Source organism: Tenrec ecaudatus, chromosome 13 (genome assembly GCF_050624435.1).
Source record: "Tenrec ecaudatus isolate mTenEca1 chromosome 13, mTenEca1.hap1, whole genome shotgun sequence".
In the NCBI taxonomy this organism is placed as follows: domain Eukaryota; kingdom Metazoa; phylum Chordata; class Mammalia; order Afrosoricida; family Tenrecidae; genus Tenrec; species Tenrec ecaudatus.
This window is the reverse complement of record NC_134542.1, coordinates 30,401,992-30,422,920: the sequence shown is the minus strand read 5'-3', so window position 1 is coordinate 30,422,920 and position 20,929 is coordinate 30,401,992. Positions and strand designations below refer to the sequence as shown.

At 42.8% G+C, this 20,929-nt stretch overlaps 1 protein-coding gene across 3 annotated transcripts in view; it reads left to right on the top strand.

The window, feature by feature from the left end:
• PIKFYVE (phosphoinositide kinase, FYVE-type zinc finger containing) overlaps positions 1-20,929 on the top strand; it is a 91,884-nt gene that overhangs the window by 51,045 nt on the left and 19,910 nt on the right. For all 3 annotated transcript variants that reach the window (XM_075530436.1, XM_075530438.1, XM_075530435.1), the window contains 8 exons: positions 496-667; positions 8,977-9,155; positions 10,741-10,854; positions 11,368-11,476; positions 11,594-11,748; positions 12,891-12,978; positions 17,441-17,501; positions 18,538-18,675. In XM_075530436.1, the coding sequence (XP_075386551.1) occupies positions 496-667; positions 8,977-9,155; positions 10,741-10,854; positions 11,368-11,476; positions 11,594-11,748; positions 12,891-12,978; positions 17,441-17,501; positions 18,538-18,675 (1,016 nt within the window). The remainder of the gene's footprint in view (positions 1-495; positions 668-8,976; positions 9,156-10,740; positions 10,855-11,367; positions 11,477-11,593; positions 11,749-12,890; positions 12,979-17,440; positions 17,502-18,537; positions 18,676-20,929) is intronic.

Genomic DNA, 20,929 nt, shown 5'->3' with positions numbered 1-20,929 from the left:
TTTAACTACAAAGCCACCAGCTAAGCCGCCAGCTCTTCTGCGGGAGAAAGGTGAAGCCTTCCATTCCCTTGAAGAGCTACCCGTGTCAGGAACCCACATTGTCCCATAGGATTGCTATGCGTCAGAATTGACTCAGTGGCAGTGAGTTATTGGAGACAGCAAGATCTCCCGAGATTTAATGGTTTTGAAAGGTTAAATGAGATTATATTTTAAATATGCTTGCCTTAACATCGTGCCATAAGAAGGTGCTTGCCCAGTATGGCTGGGGAGGTTGGGGGGAAATGAGGTAGCTAATAGCTGTATAGTCTGACAGGGTGCTCACCCACAGACACACATGGCTCCAGTGGGTGTCTGGTGGTCATGGCCTGGTCTGCCCCGCTGGCCATTTTATTCTGGGTGTTAAGCTTTTGTGACAGTGGCTCTTATTAGCTAGTGTTCACTATCCATCGCTTCTATCTCACTGTGATATGAAAAGGACTTACTTGTTTGTCTCAGGCCTTCTTATCAGTGCCCGAGCATGTTCTGTGACACCCCCATGGTGCATCATATTCGGCGTTTTGTTCATGGCCACGGCTGTGTGCAGATAATCCTGAAGGAATTGGATGCCCCGGTACCTGGATATCAACATACAATCCTCACATATTCCTGGTGCAGAATCTGCAAACAGGTAAATGTATACTATTACTACCGTATCACATACTTCTTTCCTTGTATAGTTTTCATTGATTGCTTGTTTATTGAGGAAAGTAGTCTCTTATGCTGGACTTTTTATCATTGGATTATTACCAACTTTATTTTCTAGTGGTTCAGTTTGATTCTTGGTTTATAAAGATTCCACTCTTGGAATATGCTATTTTTATTAGGTGCTGTTGAGTTGGTTCCAACTCATAGTGACCCTGTGCACAGCAGAGCCAAACCCGGCCCCAAACAGTACTCCATCCTCCTAATAGTTCCTATATCTGTGCCCACTGTGCAGCTACTGTCAGGCCACCTGGTTTAGCGGCTTCTTCCTCTTTTTCACTGCTCCTTCTGATGATACCTTTGTTGTATGTGCTGAAGTAATCGCAGTGTTTCATTACTCTTATTCTTATTTTGGAGTATTTTTGGTGCATTATGGAGAATTACAGATAGAATAATAGCGGAACCTATATACATCTGAGGGGAGCAAAACCAAAGTTGTTTTCTACAAAGTATGTGTGATGGTCTCACCATCTTCACTTCTGAGGAGCTGTGCTTATTTTAAGAGAGATTTATTTGTTCTTTTGACAGTCCATGGGATATTCAGTATTCTTCGCCAACACCGTAATTGAATACATCAGTCTTCTTCAGTCTTCCTTACCCATTGTCCAGCCTTTGCATGTATACGATGCGATTGAAAATACCATGTTTTGGATCAGGCACACCTTAATGCTCATAATGATATCTTTGCTTTTTTGTACTTATGGTGTTATCTGTTGTTAAGTATTATGTATGGTCTCAGTATCTTGAGATAGTTTCTTGATCGTTCTCAATCATGTCTATTCATTTAACAAGCATTTATTGAGCACCAACTATGTATCAGGCATTGGAAATAAAAATAGAATTAGATGTGGCTTCAGACTTCTAGGAGAGGAATCAGACTTATAAAGTAATATGTTAGCATATGTGTTAGGCAGGGTTCTCTATGGAAACAAAACTAGGATACTTATGATTTTATGTATAATAAGAAGATACAGCAAGAAGGAATATAACAGCTAATTATTCCACACAGTAGTACAGAGGACGCAGTTCAACTCACTTTCATGGAACAGTTAATATATGGGAAGTCCTTCAATTCACATGGGCTGCTGGGTCCAAAGTCAAGGAAGCAGAGAGCGGAACCTTCGCTCAGGGCAAGGCTGGCAGAGTCTGCCCACAGCAGCAGACAGCAGGGAGGCTCAGCGGCAGTCAGTAGCTCAGGAGCTTAGGAAGCAGGCCCGGATGGGATCGCCAACTCAAGCAGTGCGGCAGGATCTACCAGCCCGCAAGCCAGAATGCACCAGTAGCGTGGCAAAACAGGTCTCGAAGGAGCCTCAAGATCTGGTGAGTGACAGGATCCATGGGTTGGCTTTGCCCACAGGTGGTGTAGCACACAGGTTGAGGCAGAGACCTAGCTGAAGCAGCAGCACGCTGGTCCAATCACCAGGGAGCAAGAGGGAGATGGGATGCCGACTGTCTTTATTTTGGTCGTCTTCCAAATCAAGCTGCCACCTCATTAAACTCTGCCCACATGTTCCTACTGGCACAATAAACCTACCTCACAGCTTAATAAATTTGAGCCCATCCTAATATTTTTGTCTTAAGAAATACAGTCACGAGCACGTTACTACTCTACTGGTTTTCCTGTACGTTCTTGAGAAAAAGAGCGTGAGTTTTCTGTGGCTGTGTGATGTTCTTCACTTTTCCATCTGGAACAAATATTTGGCAGCAGTCGTGTGCTTTTGATGTCTCAACTGCTTGCAGCGAGTAGGTGTCAAATTTAACTTCATTGTTGTCACAGCTGTCTTATTTCGAGCATTTTTAATGTACTTTAATGTGCACATATGGGAATTGAAGCTAAAATAATAGTTGTGACCTGTATAAAGTTATTACTGGTTGAGGGGATCAAAATCAAAGTTGATTTTTGTTGAAACATTGTATATATGGTCATGAAACCACTTTTAGTAATTACCAGTTATTATTTTTGTAGTGTTTTAGGGCATTAATTCCTTTTGGAGAGCTGATACTATTTTGTTTTAGAACATGAATACATACATGAATATATTGTGTGTCCACATAATAGAATTTTATCAGCCATTAAAAATCAAGTTTTACTTTCCTCTAGTTCCTAAGTGCTTCGACCCCCTCCCTCCCCCCGCTATCATGATCCCAATTCTACCTTACAAATCCTTACAAATCTGGCTAGACCAGAGGATGTACCTTGGTACAGATAGAAACTGGAAACATAGGGAATCCAGGATGGATGATCCCTTCAGGACCAGTGGTGAGAGTGGTGATACTGGGAAGGTGGAGGGAGGGTGGGATAGAAATGGGGAACCGATTTCAGGGATCTACATTTAACCTTCTCCTGGGGGACAGACAACAGAAAAGTGGGTGAAGGGAGATGCTGGACAGTGTATTAAATGACAAAATAATAACTTTTAAATTATCAAGGGTTCATGAGGGAGGGGAGAGCGGGGAAGGAGGGGGAACAATGAGGAGCTGATGCCAGGGGCTTAAGTGGAGAGCAAATGTTTTGAGAATGATGAGGATAAGGAATGTACAAATGGGCTCGACACCATTGATGTATGTATGGATTGTGATAAGAGTTGTTAAAAAAAAAGAGTTGTATGAGCCCCCAATAAAATGATTAAAAAATAATTAGACAAAAACAAAAGTAGAAAATTTTAAAAATCAAGTTTTACAAGAATATCTTGTATAGGAAATACTCAAATACTTTGATAAGCAATAAAAGACTGAAACTACAGGAAAGGCGTTTTGCTTACAAATACACTGCTTCTGCACATATGTATTCATATAAAGGAAGAGAGTAAACATACTGGTGTATTGATGTTGTTGAGATTACTGGTTAGAGTGCTGTATATTCAGCATTCTTCATCAACACCTTTAATTCAAATACATTAATTCTTCCGTCTTTATTCCACCTTTTTTATGCATATGATAAAATTGAAAACAACGTGAGTTGAGTTAGGCACACCTTAGTCCTCAAGGTAACATCTTTGCTTTTTTGTGTATATACCAAATTCCACCAAAATTTGAACTCCCCCCCCCTTGATTTCTACAGTCTGAATATATCAGATTTGTATTACAAAATAAAATACAATATTTTTTAATTTAATAAGTCTTTTTATTGGGGCTCATACAACTTTTATCACAATCCATACATACATCAATTGAGCAAAGCACTCTTATACATTCGTTGCCCTCGTGATTCTCAAAATTCGGCTTCTACTTGGGTTCCTGGAATTAGCTCGTTTTCCTTTTTTTTCCCTCCTCCTCCCTCCCTGCTCTCCCCTTCCTCCTGCACCCTTAATAGTTTATAAAAAATTATTTTATCCTATCCTAAACTGCCCGGCATCTCCCCTCACTCACCTTCCTATTGCCCATCTCCCAGAGAGGAGGTCGCACATAGATCCCCAAGATCGGTTCTCCCTTTCTACACCCCCTTCCTTCCTGGTGTCGCCACTCCCACCGCTGGTCCCAAGAGGTTCATCCGTCCTAGATTCCCTGTGCCTCTGGATCCCTCCTGCACTGCTGTGCATCCTCTGGTCTAACCAGGTCCCCAAGGCAGAATTGGGATCATGATAATTGGGGGAAGGAAGCATTCAAGAACTAGAGAAAGGTTTTGAGTTTTATTGTTGCTGCACATTGAACCCTGAGTGACTCACCTCCTCCCCACCACCCCTCTGCAAGGGATGTCCAGCTGTCTACGGTTGAGCATGGGGTCCCCATCATGCACTCCCCCTCATTCACGGTGATGTGATTATTTCCCCTGCCCCCCCCCCCCCCCCGCCTTATTTGAGACCTGGTCTCCTCTGCCCTTCATGATCACACTTGTTGGTGTGTTGCTTCCGTGTGGACTTTGTTGCTTCTGGGCTAGATGGCCGCTTGTTTGCTTTCAAGCCTTTAAGTCCCTGGATGCTATATCTCTCAATAGCCAGGCATCATCAGCCTTCTTCACCACACTTGCTTATGCACACATTCATCTTCAGCGTTTATGTGAGGAAGGTGATCACACAGTGATGGTTTTTGTTCCTAGGTGTCTGCTACCTGGTCCATTCAACACCTTATATTCGCTTAGGCCGTGTGCTTCTTCTCTGTGGGCTTTGTTGCTTCCGAGCTAGATAGCCGCTTGTTTGCCTTCAAGCCTTTAAGACCCCAGACGCTATATCTTTTTGCTAGTCGGGCACCATCAGCCTTCTTCACCACATTTGCTTATGCACACGTCTGTCTTCAGTGATCATGTCGGGAAGGTGGGTATCATGCAATGACCGTTTAGCTGAGCAAGGTGCTATTGTATTGAGGAAGTGTGCATGAGGAGGCCCAATGTCCACCTGCTACCCCTCTACTGAACCTATAAACATACGCACATAGGTCTATTTCCCCTATAATCATAAATATATTTACATGTGTACATATTTGTATTTAGGCTTCTATGTATGCCCTTTGCTTCCTACTCCTTTCCTCTATTTCATTACGCTTTCCTCCTGTCCCACTACCATGTTCAGCCTTCATTTGGGTTTCAGTAATTCCTCTCAGTTACCTTGCCCTTGGTCACTCCCTACCAGTCCTCCCCTCCGCCCCCTCCACTGTTTTGAACCACTCGCTGTTCCCTTGTCCCTGAGTTGGCCAACACCTCCTCCCTTCCCCTACCTCCCACACTCTCATGTCCCTCCAGGACCGTTGGTCCCGTTATTTTCTTCTCTCATTGTTTGTCCAGCCTATCTTGTCTAGGTGGACCTGCTGATATAGTAATATGTGCATACAAATGCAGATGACTTTGACAGCGCCCAAGTGGCACATAAGAACATGGCTTCGACAGCAGCAACACCGACACGCTGACAGGCAAAAAAGCCACTGACCTACAAATTTACAAGGTTAAAAAAAAAAAGACAAAACAAAAAGATAGCAAAAAAAGAAAAAAAATTGTTAGTAGTTCAAGGTCTGTTTGTTGGCCTTTAGGAGTGTTTTCTGGATGAGTCTTGTGGGGTGCCACGTCCTGGCCCCAAAGTCCATCCTTTATACTCCCTCGAGATCTCTTTGCTCTGCTTCCCCTGCTGCTCCATTGCACGCCCCCAGTGTTTGCCTCAGTGTGGTGGGGTCAGCTCAGTCACACATCCCCCACTGTGTCTCAAGTGCTGTCCCGTGTAGGGCCATGGGTCGGTGCAGGATGTTGCATCTCGCCGTGGGGCCGGCTGTATGGTCCTCTCTGTACGATGGGCCCTTCGAGCTGGGCTATCTTTCTGTGGGCTTGGTGGGCCCAGGTGTATTCCACTCCATCCTTCCTCCTTCCTTTGTTTCAGCTTCCTTCTGTGTGTGGTGTGGTAGGTCAGTTCCTTTCCCACACCAGATGATTTATTTTCATTTTCTGTGGTACTCCCTTTAAATGTGGGGGTTGGGCTAATTCTGGATTGGGCCAACATAAAATACAATATTTTAAAAACTATATTTCTCACCATATGTTGCTCATTGTTGAGGTGTCATTGAGTTGGTTCAGACTCAGAGTAACTATGAACAGAGCGTGAAGTAGCGCCCACGCTGCTCCATCCTGACAGTTGTTGTGCATGAGCCCACTCTTAAAATCGATTGAGTCCATATCATTGGCTGCACACCTCCATGATACGATCGCCGAAGACAAATGGGTGCATAAGCAAATGTGGCGAAGAAAGCCGATGGTGCCCGACTATCAAAAGAGATAGTGTCTGGGGTCTTAAAGACTTGAAGGTGAACAAGCGGCCATCTAGCTCAGAAGCAACAAAGCCCACATGGAAGAAGCACACCAGCCTGTGCGATCACGAGGTGCCAAAGGGACCAGGTATAAGGCATCATGCAAAATATATATATATACCATAGTGAATGAAGGGGGAAGTGCAGAGTGGAGACCCAAAGCCCATCTGTTGGCCACTGGAGATCCCCTCATAGAGGGGTTTAGGAGGGGAGATGGGTCAGTCAGGGTGCGATGTAGTACTGATGAAGAACACAGCTTTCCCCCAGATCCTGGATGCTTCCTCCCCCCAACTATTCCCCCCAGATCCGAATTCTACCTTGAAGGACTAGATAGGGCAGAGGTTGTACACTGGTGCGTATGGGAGCTGGAGGCACAGGGAATCCAGGGTGGATGATACCTTCAGGACCAGGGTTGTGAGGGGTGATACTGGGAGAGTAGAGGGTGAGTGGGTTGGAAAGGGGGAACTGATTACAAGGGTCCACATGTGACCTCCTCCCTGGGAGACGGACAGCAGAGAAGGGGGGGAAGGGAGACTCTGAATAAGGAAAGATACGACAAAACAACAATGTATAAATTACCAAGGGCTCATGAGGGAGGGGGGAGGGAGGGGATATAAAAAGAGGACCTGATGCAAAGGGCTTAAGTGGAGAGCAAATGCTTTGAGAATGATTAGGGCAAAGATGTACAGATGTGCTTTATACAATTGATATATGTATATGTATAGATTGTGATAAGAGTTGTATGAGCCCCTAATAAAATATAAAATAAAAATACAAAAAAACCCAAAAAAACAACAAAAAAGGCGATTGTGTCGAGGCTCTCCTCTTTTGTTTTAACGAGTCAACTCTATTAGTTAGGGTAGTGTTTTGACTCTAAAGTTTAAAAGAATAACTGGGCGATTATACTGCACCGTGGAATGGTGTGCAGAGCTGGTTCTAAGCTTCTGATTTATATTCTGAGCATGCACTTTCATCTTTTTTGGAATGTCTTTTGATCTCAACCCTGGTTTCTTTGTCAGTGTGGTTTGCCCTTATGTTTTATGTGTTGTATGTGCCTCTGTGGGTTTATTCTTAATACTTAGTTTTTACAAGTTTCCATCTCACCCTGGGTAGTTTGTCTGCCTTGTTTGCCGTTTTGCCAGAAGTCCTTAGGCCTTCCTCTTGTTTTTCGCTGACCCTCTTCTGTATACCAAGCATGGTGTCCTCCAGGACTGGCCCCTCAATAGTCGAGCCACAGCCGTGAGTTGAAGTCCCCCAGCCTCGCTTCTTTGAAGCAGTGTGGTGTGCTTTTCCCAAGACAGGTGTGCTCTTTCTTGTGGGACTCGATGGTGCATGGAAGACCCTACCAACACCTGAATTCTCTGCTCTTCATCATCCACTGCTGAATGTTTGCATGTGTTTAAGGCCCTTGAAAATACCATGGCTGCGCACCTGCCAGCTTCGTCCTCAAAGTGCTAACTCTCTAACACTTTAAGGAGGTCTTTTGCACCAGGTTTGCCCGATATAATGTTTGATCTCTTGGCTGCTGTTCCATGCATGCTGATTGTGGATCCACGTCAAATGAAATTCTTGACAACTTTAATCTTTCCCCACTGTATCATGGTACGCCTATTGGTCCAGTTTCGAGGACTTTGGTTTTCTTTATGTTGAAGTACCATCTAGTAGAAAGTACTTCAAGACCTCTTTGCTTTGAACAAACAAGATCGTGTCATATGCATATTACCGGTTGTTAATGAGCTTTCCTTAAATCCTGATTGTGGGAGAAAGACGGGGCTTTCTGCTCCCATGAAGTTACAGTTTCAGAAATTCAAGGGACAATTCTACCTGTAGGGTAGCCACGCGTTGTCATCGACGTGATAGCAATGAGTTTGTTTTTCTCCATAAGAACAACCAAGTGTCTGATCAGGAATTCCCATTCTTCATCATGTTATCCATGGTTTTTTTATGATTCACACAACTGAATGTTTTTGCTAGTCAATAAAACACCCTTCTGGCAGTCTCAGCCTTCAGCCTAACTCAGTCCAATGTCAGCAATGGTAACTCTTTCCATGACCCCTTCTGGAACTGGGTTGAACTTCTGGCAGTTCCCTGTTGATGTCCTGCTTTCTCTGTTTTTGGATGATCGTTAGCAAGATTTTACTTGTGTGATATCAGTGATACTGCCTGATAATTGTGCACTCTGTCTTTCTCTGGAATGGGAGCAAATACTAATCTTCAAGTTGGTTGGCCAGGTAGTTAGCTTCCATGTAGACAAGTGAGTGCTCCCAGCGTTGTATCTGTTTGTTGGAAGTCTCAATCAATGATCCTTCCGTTCCTGGAGCCTTGTTTTTTCCCGTCAGTGCCTTCAGTCAGCGTGTGCTTCTTCAGTACCATCAATCCTTATCATCTGATCTCTCCTGAGAAATGGCTGAGTTTGACCACATTTTTCGGTCCCTTGACTAATGGATGTTTGTAACTGTTTCTTCTCATTTGCATGTTTATATAACTTTAATGATTTCTTCTGAATTTCAGGTAACACCAGTTGTTGCTCTTTCCAATGATTCCTGGTCCATGTCATTTGCAAAGTACCTTGAACTTCGGTTTTATGGCCACCAGTACACGCGGAGAGCCAATGCTGAGCCATGTGGCCACTCCATCCACCATGATTATCACCAGTATTTCTCTTATAACCAGATGGTGGCTTCCTTCAGGTAAGAAGTCAGGAAGTCGTAAATGGTTGTGTGCTCCCTTGAGTGCTTTGTCACTTGCCCAGGGTAATAGTATGCTGCGTTCTATGGGAATGTTGTACCTTCCCCACCTGCAAGTGCAGAAGGCCAGGCTGTTTTTAAGAGTTTCAGTGCATCAGTTTCATTAAATTCTTACCATAGCGCTAAGAAGTAGGTATTGTCATCATCATCCTGACTTACAGACTTAGCATGAGATGGGGTCATGATTTGAACTCTGACTGATCTGCTGTTACAGACCTCACTTGGCTCAAGCATAAGAACAGTGGTGAGCCTGGCACCAGACAGAGCCGTGCTTCATTCTGTTGTGCATAGCCAGTATAGACCAGAATCGGCTCGGTGGCACTTAGCACCAACATACATCTGAGAGTCCGTCAGAATGTTTGCTAACACGTTACCTAGCAGTAGGGTTGTCAGACACTTGGGATAGGGCTGAAACGGCAAGTTACAGATAGGTGTTTCCCATCGTGGTATTCAGTGCTTTGAGGAAATGGTCAGACTACCTTCAATCTTTCCAGTGCTGAGCGCTCCTCAGCATGCCACTGCCCCTCTGGAGTGGGCCTCCGTTTCCGTCACCCAATCGTTGCGGCAGCTTCTCCCAGTCTCGTGCTGTCCCTGGTCCCTGCGGCCTGTTGTCAACCCAACAGTGATCAGCAGGTCACTGTTCCAAGTGTCTTTCACCCTGAGTGAAGGCCGAGGGCATTTCTTGGCCTGTCATTCCTGCCTGGCTGCCCAGCACCTCTCTCCTCACCTCCCTCTGCTCGCTGGCCCCTCCCCAGCTTTGCTGGCCTCCGAAAGTCAGGTCGGTGCTAAGGTGGAGCCTTGACTTGCTCCTGCTTGGATCTGCTCTTTCTGCAGCGCTCCGTCTGCAGCTCCCTATTTCCCTGGGAGTTTTGTTCACATTTTATCTTCCTTGACATCCCCTGCCCTGGCATTCCTTAGTTCCCTTTGCTGGCTTTTTCCCCTTTGCACAATTAGCCATTTGATACAATATATGTGAGATATTATTTTCTGACTCATGATGGCAGGAGTTTTGTAGACACTTTGGAAATAGGTGCTTATGTGCTAATCAGAGCCCATTTCTGTTTAAAAGCAAGAGCATGAAACCATAACTGAAGTGTAGGGTGAGGGGTGGATCTACTAGACAAACGAGCGCTGCAGTGAGAAGGAAATGAGGACCAGGAAGCATTCTGTGGAGCTGGGGAGTTATGGATGGAGAGCTAGGTCAAAGTTAGCTGTAGGAAGGAGACGCTCTGCTCATGCATAGGAAAAGTTTATTTTGTTCTAGAGAACATGATTTTGCTTGTAGCAGGTGAGGATGACTTGGAGAGGCAAACCCCACTGTGATGAGAAATGAAAGCAAACAAAAATCCCTCGGAAATTGGGAAGGATGTTTCTAATGGCACAACTTGTCTTCAGCCTTTATGGGGGTTTTCCAGTGTGACTTTATGTAAATGTGTTTTCTTTTATGCCTCCTATGACTTACTGGTAAGCTTCTACTCAAGGGATTATTTTTCATTTTTTTATAATCATGTATCTTGTCTTCTCTCAGTTACTCTCCCATTCGGCTTCTTGAAGTATGTGTTCCACTCCCCAAAATAATCATTAAACGTCAGGCCCCATTGAAAGTGTCCCTTCTTCAGGATCTGAAGGACTTCTTTCAGAAGCAAGTACTTGTTTCACTTTCTTCAACTGTCTTTTTTTTCTGTTTCATGCTGTCTGTAATCTACAGAAAAATTTAAAACATCAAATTTGTTCATTTTAAATAGTAATTTAAGAAATAAAAATTTCAGTTTAAATTTTCTTTAATAATGCCAATATTGTCTTTTTCTAAATATATTCTTGCAACAAGAAATGAAAAATGTAGACAATACAGGAAAGTATTGGAAAAGATAAATAAAACTCTCTGATGTAAAAATGATTTTGAGGCACAGCTACTCCCGTTAAGAAGTAAAGTCTCAGGGACTCGCAGGAGCAGTTGTACCCTGCCCCATAGCGTTGCTCTGAATCAGAAGCGGCTCAATGGCAGCGGGTTTGAGCTTTCTTTTTTTGATAGTTATAAAACATAATTGTTGGTTGTTGCTGTTGTGTGTGTGTTGTCTTTTCCTCCGTGGGAATTTAGATCATTTGATTCCTGTTGCTCCGGAATGTTTAACATTTTACATGTTTTTATGGCTAGAGTGTCGCAGGTGTATCTTGCTGTTGATGAAAGACTTGCATCCTTCAAAACTGATACATTTAGCAAAACTAGAGAGGAAAAAATGGAAGACATCTTTGCACAAAAAGAGGTAATTTCTTAGGTCATTTCTTTGACATAAAATCTAGAGTTAAATGTTTTAACCTATTAAGAGCTTTCTGGGGGCTACGGCCTGTCGAGTGTCTGAGATTACTGAAATTGTTTCTAGATGGAAGAAGTTGAGTTCAAGAACTGGATTGAGAAGATGCAAGCAAGGCTCATGTCTTCCTCTGTCGACGCCCCCCAGCAGCTGCAGTCCATTTTTGAGTCCCTCATTGCCAAGAAGCAAAGTCTCTGTGAAGTGCTGCAAGCTTGGAACAACAGGTATCCTCTTCATCCTCCGGTTTCTTTAACGTTATTAGCAAATTTTCTCTGCAATGTTTTCCGCTTAAATGACTGTTTACTTGGGATTCTCATTTTACTCACAAGTTACAGAACCTTATTTTCTGTTAAAACCAGCCTTTTTAGAGGAGCTGATAATACCAGCGGCTTAAGTGGAGAGCAAATGTTTTGAGAATGATGAGGGCAACAAATGTACAAATGTGCTTTACACAATTGATGTATGTGTGGATTGTGATAAGCCCCCCCATAAAATGATTAAAAATAAAATAAAACCAGCTTTTCATTTTTATCCTTTAAAATATACGCACTTATCTTTAGTTTGTGAAGATATTAAAATCAGATGAGGGCAGTCCCTAGTGTTCTTTCCAATAATTGCACTGTGAATGCTTATTGCATCATGAAGTTAGTATTCCCTGAAGTGACCCAATTATTAGGTTAAGGATTTCAAATGTATTGGTATGTGTATCTTACGCCTTTACATTTTTGGAAAAATTTTTCTTTAATTTGGACATATGTGGAAGATAATTTTCTTGAGCAGCCTTGAGTTTAGTTCTAAACTTGGGTTACTACAGCTGCCCATTTACTGGGTACTTGGATTACAGTAGGGGCTAAATACGTTGCTAGACTGACACCCACTCTTTAATCTGGTTGTGTGAGTCCTACAGGATATATGCAGAGTTCTATAGGTATAGCTGTTAGAGCTGGGGGGTGAGCCCAGGTCTCTTGCTCTCTGTCACTCTTGGGTTTTCTCTTACTTGCTATACTTTTGTCACTGTAGTCAGAGTAGCAAGAACTTTTGACCGACTGGCACACGTAGTTATGTATAACTGTTACATAAAATGTCATATTGTTGTGCATTCCAAATACACCGAGCTGATCCCAACTCATAGCAACCCTGTAGGGCAGAAGAAAACTGCACCTTTGAGTTTCCAAGACTGAAAATCTGTATTGGAGGAGACGACCTCATCTTTCTCCCACTAAGGGACTGGTGGGTTCAGACCACTGACCCTGTGGTTAGCACACTTAATTATTGAGGTTTCACAATTGTAAATGGAAAATTTGTAGACATGTCCTGGACACTGGAAACAAAGCCGTTTCTTTTTTCCCTTTCCCTGTGACCACAGGTTGCAGGACCTCTTCCAGCAAGAAAAGGGCAGAAAACGACCGTCTGTCCCTCCAAGTCCTGGGAGGCTGAGACAAGGGGAAGAAAAGGTAATGAAATATGCTCTGTTCTCTTCTCCTTCATTTACGTGAATTCACTCATGACAATTCCATTCATGTCCCCTAGAAGCGATACTTTACTATATGCTTTATTAAAAATACTAAATAGTGTTTTCCCTGTTGAAATTGTAAGTTTCAAGGAGACCTCAACCAGATTCCTTTTGTATCTGACCTGGAAAGAAAATGTGTTAAAATTCGTTCATTTGAAACATTGGAATTGATCATTTCCAAAATGTGGTGAAAAGAGTGGTGCTGCTTTAAGTGTATGCAGACATCTTCACTGGCCAGGGTCACACAGGAAGCTGAAGGGTTGTCTGGCACCCGTATTTGCTCTGCTGAGCTACATTGTTGCGATGGAAAAATGTCAAGAAAACCCAACCACATAAACATACGTGGGTACCAAAAAAAGTAGGAAGAAGCTCCGCAGGACAGAGCTTTCATAGTATGTAGTTTTCCCACTAGGCTAGCGTTAAGCAACTCCCTCTAAGTTAGTGCACCTAGTGGCATCACCTGGGAAGGTTCTCTCTAGTCACAGCGAACATTTTCATAAAAGCCGCTTTGCTCGAACCTTGATTTTTGTGATGGCCAATTTAAGCAAACAGCATTCGGCTGTGAAATTTTGTTTCCTGCTCTGGAAAAATTCTCCAGAAACAGTTGTGATGTGTGATGTTGATCACAGCTTATAAGGGCAGCGCTATGGGAAAATCTCAAGTGTGCAAGTGGTTTTCTCATGTCAAAAAAGGTGAAATGTTGATTGATGACAAACCTCATTCTGGACGTCCGCCAGTTTCCACAATGGATGAAAATGTCACCTGGCAGTGCATTTGAAGTTGTACTATCAGGTCTGACTGTTGATCAAGCTTTCTATTTCGAGGTTCAGAAAAGATTGTGTAACAGTGTGTGACAAAAAAGGACTGATTTGTGGCAGACGGGGCACTGGTTTTGCTACCACCACAACAGTGCACCTGCTCTTTCAGCCATCTCAGTGTGCCGGAATCACAGATTTGACAAATGCCTTAAGTGTAGTGGAGAGGACTTTGAAGGTGATAAGGTTGTTTGGTAAAAAATTCCAAATACACATCTCCGAAAAAATTCCAGCTTTTCGGGAGATGCCCCCTTGTACAATTAAGAATATGTGACCAAATGGACTTCTGAAAGTGTCTCAAATGCTGTAACTCACTTGAGTGTATAATAGAGTCCTAATTTACTATACCATGCAGTTTTGATTATTATTGTTATTTATTTTTAATTGTTTTATTAGGGGCTCATACAACTCTTATCACAATCCATACATACATCAATTGTGTAAAGCATGTCTGTACATTCATTGCCCGATTATTATTTTTTAATGGGTATATATTTATACTTCAATATACAGATTAATAGGGAACAATACATTTGCGGGACTGAAATAAAAAAAAAGTTTGTGACTTGTCTCACAAGGAAGCTCTGAAGTTAGTTTAGTGCTGGGAAAATCAGGCGAGGGTGAAGACCATGAGCAAGGCAGCTGCCCAGGAGTGCAAAGCCCCTGAACAGAAGTGCAGTTTTGGTTATGTATTTCTCTCTTTAAATCAGCAGCTCTTCTTAAATGGTCTGAACTGGGTTAATTCTACCCACTGATTTAATTAGCCTTTTCTGACTGTACTCTGAGTAAAAAATTACCAAAAACTTTAAGGGTATAAGACAAGTATTTCATACTTTCCCTGAGTCAAGCTTTTGGCATGTCACGGCTGGTTTTGGTTCTGAGTCTCCTGGAAGAAATCAAGGTTTTGGCTAGGACTTTCATCCTGTCTGAGGCTCGAATCATCTTCTAAGCTCATCCGGGTGTTGGCAGACTTCAGTTAAAGGCTGCATGTTCCATGCCACGCGCTTCTTCTCCCCAGTCTGCCCAGCTCAGAATCTGTAGCAATGCATCAAGTTCTTCTGCTTCATATCTCTAACCTTCAAATAAATTGTTATATGTTACACCTTGTGTCTAGATTGGATGGGCTTATGTGAGAGTAAGTCAGGCCCATCTGGATGAATTTTCTATTTTAAGATCAACTGATTTGGACCATAATCTTATATATAAAATGCCTTCCTAAGCAATAAGTAGATTGGTATTTGATTGAACAACTGGGGAAAGTGTGCGTGTATCAGGGATTGGGAATCCTGGGGGGCTGTCTTAGGATTCTATCCACCACACTAACAGGAAATTAATTAATTTCAGTATATTCTAAGGGTTTAGTGTTCTGACACCATGAAGACTTTGGGGAGAATGTTTTCTTTTTGTATATATATATGGTATTTGTAAAGAAATATTTTCTTAGACTGATAGATCAAGTGCCATAGGTCTGTAAATTCCTTGTCTCTTATCGGTGTAGGGACCCTTTTCCTTAGTTTAGATAGGAGTAGCAATTAGGGTAAGTAAAGATGACCTGTATAATCCTGACTCACTACCATCAAGTTGATGCTGAGTCATAGTGAGCCTAAAGAACAGAGTAGAACTTCCCCTGTGGGTCCCAGAGACTAATTTTTGATGGGAGTAGAAAAGCCTCATCTTTCTCCTAAGGAGCAGATGGTGGTTTTGAACTGCTGACTTTGTGAATCTCAGCCCACTAGTAACCACTATGGCACCAGGACTCTGACCTGTATACTAGTATTTGCCACCTAGTCTAAGACTACTAGTGACTAATACAGGCTGTTGGCAGCTTTTGCATTTGCACATTGGAGAATTGCAAGGCTAATGTTGTAAGACTTTTCAGATTTTAGTCTGTAGATAATTAGAATCAACTTGGAATCATCTATTTGAAAGTCGATTTGAAAATCTGGAATAATGCCATTATCTTCATTCATTTGGTGTACACTTCTGGAGAAGTATGTTGTAGTAGTTACATAATCTGTTGTCAATTTGAGACTTGAGTCAAGGGGTTGAGTTCAGCCTGTCAATCAGGTTGCAGCTTGATGAGCTCATTTGGAGGCACTAAGGAGAAACATAGCTAGCTGGAGGCGGGACACACATAGACTCCCTGTGAGACATACTTGCTGACAAGACACATGGAGCTATGCTAGAGCCCTGGAGCTGAAGGATCCACGTCAAGCCCCCTACCTGTGCTGAAATGCCTTTACCGCCACTGGATCCACAAGACTTTCCACCCACTGGCCTGTGATCTTCCTGCATTCGACGTCATTGCATGTGTTTCGTGAGTCTGAAGAGGAATTTATACATTGGTATCAGACATATGGGCTAATATTGGACTTAGGGACTTGATCTGGACTTGGATGGGATGTTTTCTTAGTATTCAATTGCTCTTGTATATAAAGTGCTTTCTTATACACATATGAGTGTCTATGAATTTGTTTCTCTAGTCTTCCCGGACTAACACACATGCGTCAGACATTGTTTTAGGCACAATGAATACAATTGAGAACAAAGACTATTGTCCAATGAACCTTTGTCTAACAAGGGGGAGACGACAGTAAGCAGATGAACCAGTAAATATGGGGACAAATTGTAAGAAAAACACCAAGGATGTTGGGTCTTGCTGAGGTAGTGGTGATGGTGGTGATAGCTGGCGACCTAACATCACGTGGCCAGGGGCGGTCTCCCTGCAATAGTGACCTTTAAGCAAAGCCCTAAGAAATGACTTTATAGGCACATCCTACTAGGGGCTCATAGCCATTCTAGATAGATCTATCTGTGAGTGTGGGGTTTGAGAAAAGAGGATAATAGAAGCTTATCAGACTTAGATAATCGTAAGTAGTTCTTTGCTACTTTAGTGCTAAACTGTGAGCTTTTAGAGCAGTGGTTCTCCACCTTCCTAATGTCGCGGCCCTTTCATGCAGTTCCTCATGTGGTGGTGACCCCCCCCCCCCCAGCCATAAAATGATTTCGGTTGCTACTACATCACTGCCATTTTGCTACTGTGATGAATTGGGTGACCCTTGTGAAAGGGTCATTCAACCCCCAAAAGGGTCGAGACCCACAGGTTGAGAACCACTGTCTTAGAGCAATAAGCTCAAAAGAGTGGTTCTAGGACGTCTAGAAACTCTTTCAGAAGTCCACAAGGTCTCATTTTCTTAGTTGTATATTTATGTGGTTGGGTTTCCTTGACATTTTTCACTCACAACAATATATCTCAGCAGAGCAAATACAGGAGCCAGATAATCATCTGGCTTCTTCTATTAAAGTGGGCAGTGAAGATGTTTGCATACATTTAAAGGAGCACCCCTTTTTTTACCATTTAAAAAATAAATTTATGTTAACATGATGAGTTTACTATTTTATAAAATGAATCAATCAGTACATATTCTAAAAATGTTCCAGTGTTCATTTCCAATAAGGTAGTAATTGAAATTTGAGCATCCTTTGGAGTCTCAAAAGGTGTGGCACCAGAAATGTATCTGTTGGGGTAGAGAATTTTAAAATGAGAATTTACTTTTTCTTAGTAACAAAGTATCTACTTTTCCACAGATAAGCACAATGGATGCTTCCCCACGGAACGTGTCTCCGGGGCTTCAAAATGGAGAAAAAGGTTAGTACTTGAGTCTGTCTGCCGAGCGCCTTTTGTTGGACCCCGGGAACTCTTAGTCTGTCAGTTCTGCATACACGCTCACTTGAAGCTTTTTTATTTCTAACGCAATTGTTCACAGACCTTTGTTTGAGTTCCTTTAAAGTATTTGTAATCATGGTAGTTTAAGAATATCATAAAATATATTGAAAGAAGATAAAGCACAGGGTTATGTGAAATACTGCTATTAGGGAAGAGCAAAGAGAAAATGAGATGTTGAATTGTTTGGCTTATTTCACAAGTTTCGCTCACTGAAAGCATCTTAGAAAGCATCTTAATTTATATTTTTATGTTACTAAAAGATTTTCTAGATTTGTAATGGCTTTTCATAGAATTTCATTGGATTAGGCGAAAATTACCATTGAAGATTTGAGGGAATTTACTTTGTCTATCTTTAGGGAACAAAAACTCCTAATTCTGGGTGTTTTTATTACAGTTAAATGAGGCTTTTGAGCATTTGAGTTTTACACATACACACTAGTGCCCTAGTTTTGTTCCTTGTCAACGTGAATGCCTTTCAATGTATGTAGCTGTGCTAAAGTAGAAAGAGTACTGGCTGGGAATCAGACTTGGTTGTCCACCACAGTAATACAGCTAAGACTTCTTTATCATCAAGTCATCTCACTTCTGCATTCTACCCATTTTTGTAACAGCTGAATGACCCCCTTAATTTTAAAAAAATATACACATGAACTTTATATCAAGAACTAATTATATATCAAAAAGCATCCTAGCCCAGTCCAACTCAAGTCTGATACAGGTCCATAAGTCCCTTTGGACTTGGGCAGCCCCATGCAATGATGCAGAATGTAGGAAGATCACAGACTGGTGAGTGTAGTCGTGTGGATCTAATATTGGCCGAAACATGACGGGGCTGACAACGCTCAGGGTTTGCTCAGGAGGTATAAATCTATTAGTTGGCATTTACGAACATTGGGTGGAAATGGACTTTAAATTTTTACATAACTCATTGAAGAGGGTGTTCTCTTTTTTTTTTTAGAGGATCGCTTCTTAACTACTCTATCCAGCCAGAGCTCCAGCAGCTCTACCCATCTCCAGTTGCCAACGCCACCTGAGGTCCTAACGGAGCAGATGGTAGGAGGGCCCCCTGACCTAGATACAGCGAGCACTTCTGAAGGTACCGTTTCTTCACTGAATCTAAGATGGAAAGAGGCACCGCTGATTTCTTTATGTATCATGAATAAATTAAAATGAACACTGGTGGCGCTGAGGGTTGGGAATTGGTCTGCTGACTGCAAGGCTAGCAGTTTGGACCAACAGCCATTCCTTCTATGGGAGAGAGATGAGGCTGTCTGCTGCTCTGAAGACTTACTGTGTCCTATAAAGATGTGTGTTTGTGTGTGTGTTCACTATGAGCCAGCATCAACTCGACTTCAAACCAGCAGTGGGTTTGAAGACTGAAAGCAAGCTAATTCTTGGACACTTACTTTCTGATCCTTAGAATTACATTTCAAATGTTCTACTTATGGAAAGTGCTCTTCTGACTCAGACGCAGCGTTATGTCCTAGCACAGTTCCTGCACGACTTGACTGTAGACCTCCCAGTAACAGAATGCTGTGCAGCTTTCTCTGCTTTCTGGGGCTCTTCTAAATTCTGTAACGTATGCATTGGCGACTTTATAAGAAAATCAGACATTGTGGCTGTTTCTTCAACGGAAACTCTTGCTTCACTGAAAGCACGTTTTTCAGGACCCTTAAGTGCTTAGCTGCTAACCTGAAGGCTGGCAGTTCAAGCCCACCCAGTGGGCTCCCGAGGAGAGAGGCTTGGCGATCTGTTTCCATGAACATGACAGCCCAGAAAACCCTGCGGGCAGTTCTGCGCTGGGAGTCAGGAGCAGCCTGGCAGACTTCACAGCCATAGCAAATTCACTGGATATGCTTGAGTATAAGCCAAGTGTTTACAGCACATTTTTAATGCCATTTTTGTGGTAAAATTAGGTGCCTCGGCTGATATTTGGGTTGGCTTATACTTGAGTATATATTGTATATCTCTCACCTCTCTTTCCTTGCTTTGCTGTTTAAGAAGCAACTCCTAGAGAGGTCTGTGGAGCCTGCCCCAATCCCAATTAGGTGGACACCTGCCCCTCTCCCCAGAAAAATTTATTTCAGAGGATGGCACTGAATCTGTAGCTCTGGGAGAGGGACATATCTGATCGGAGCACACGGGAGCAGATGAAGGGGGAGGAGGAGAGAGTGGAGTACATCCTGACTCACCAGGCCTTAAAGACAATGTGCCCGGTCAGAGCAGCCAGTCCACAGAGAGAACCACATGGCTGACCCCCACTATGAGACACGACGCCCCTCACTGACCCATAGCCCTACAGGAGACAACACAGGAGACACAGTGTGGGAATTGCGCCCAATCTGATCCCGCCACATCGAGACAAAACACTAAGGGGGTGCAACAGAACAGGGAGGGAACAGAGCACTGAAGTCCCCAGGAAATGCTGAAGGTGGACTTTGGGGCCAGGGCTTGGTGCCCCAACAGACTGGACTGGAAAACACTCCTAAAGGTCAACAAACAGTCCCTGAACTACCTACAAGCTTGTCTTTCTTGTTTTTTTGTGTGTCATTGGTTTGTTGTTGTTTTGTTTTATTTTGTTACTTAGTTTTACTCTGTCTTGTATTTGTGCATGTTATTATCTCTACAGGTCTGTCTAACTAAGATAGGCTGGATGAACAATCTGGAGGAGAAAACAACGGGACCGAGAGTTCCGGGGGGACATGGATGAGGGGGAGGTGGGGGGAAAGGTAGTGGTGTTAACAAACCCAGGGACAAGGGAACAACAAGTGATCCAAATCGGTGGTGAGGAGGGTGTAGGAGGCCTAGTAGGGCTTGATCAAGGGTAATGTAACCAAGAGGAATTACTGAAACCCTAATGAAGACTGAGCATGATAGTGGAACAAGAGGAAAGTCAAAGGTAATAGAGGAAAGGGCATTTATAGAGGTCTAAATGAAGGCATGTACATATGTAAAATATATTTATGAGGATGGGGAAATAGATCTATGTGCATATATTTATAGGTTTAGTATTAAGGTAGCAGAAGGACATTGGGCCTCCATTTAAGTACTCCCTCAATGCAAGAATACTTCTATTAAATTGGCATTCTATGATGCTCACATTCCCGACACAATCACTGAAGACAAAGCGAGTGAATAAACAAACGGTGAAGAAAGCTGATGGTGCCCCGCTTCCAAAAGAAACAGCGTTTGGGGTCTTAAAGACTTGAAGGTAAACAAGCAGCCATCTAGCTCAGAAGCAACAAAGCCCTCATGGAAGATGCACACCAGCCTGTATGATCATGAGGCACCGAAGGGATCACTTATCAGGCATCAAAGAACAAAAAATCATATCATTGTGTGCTCACCTC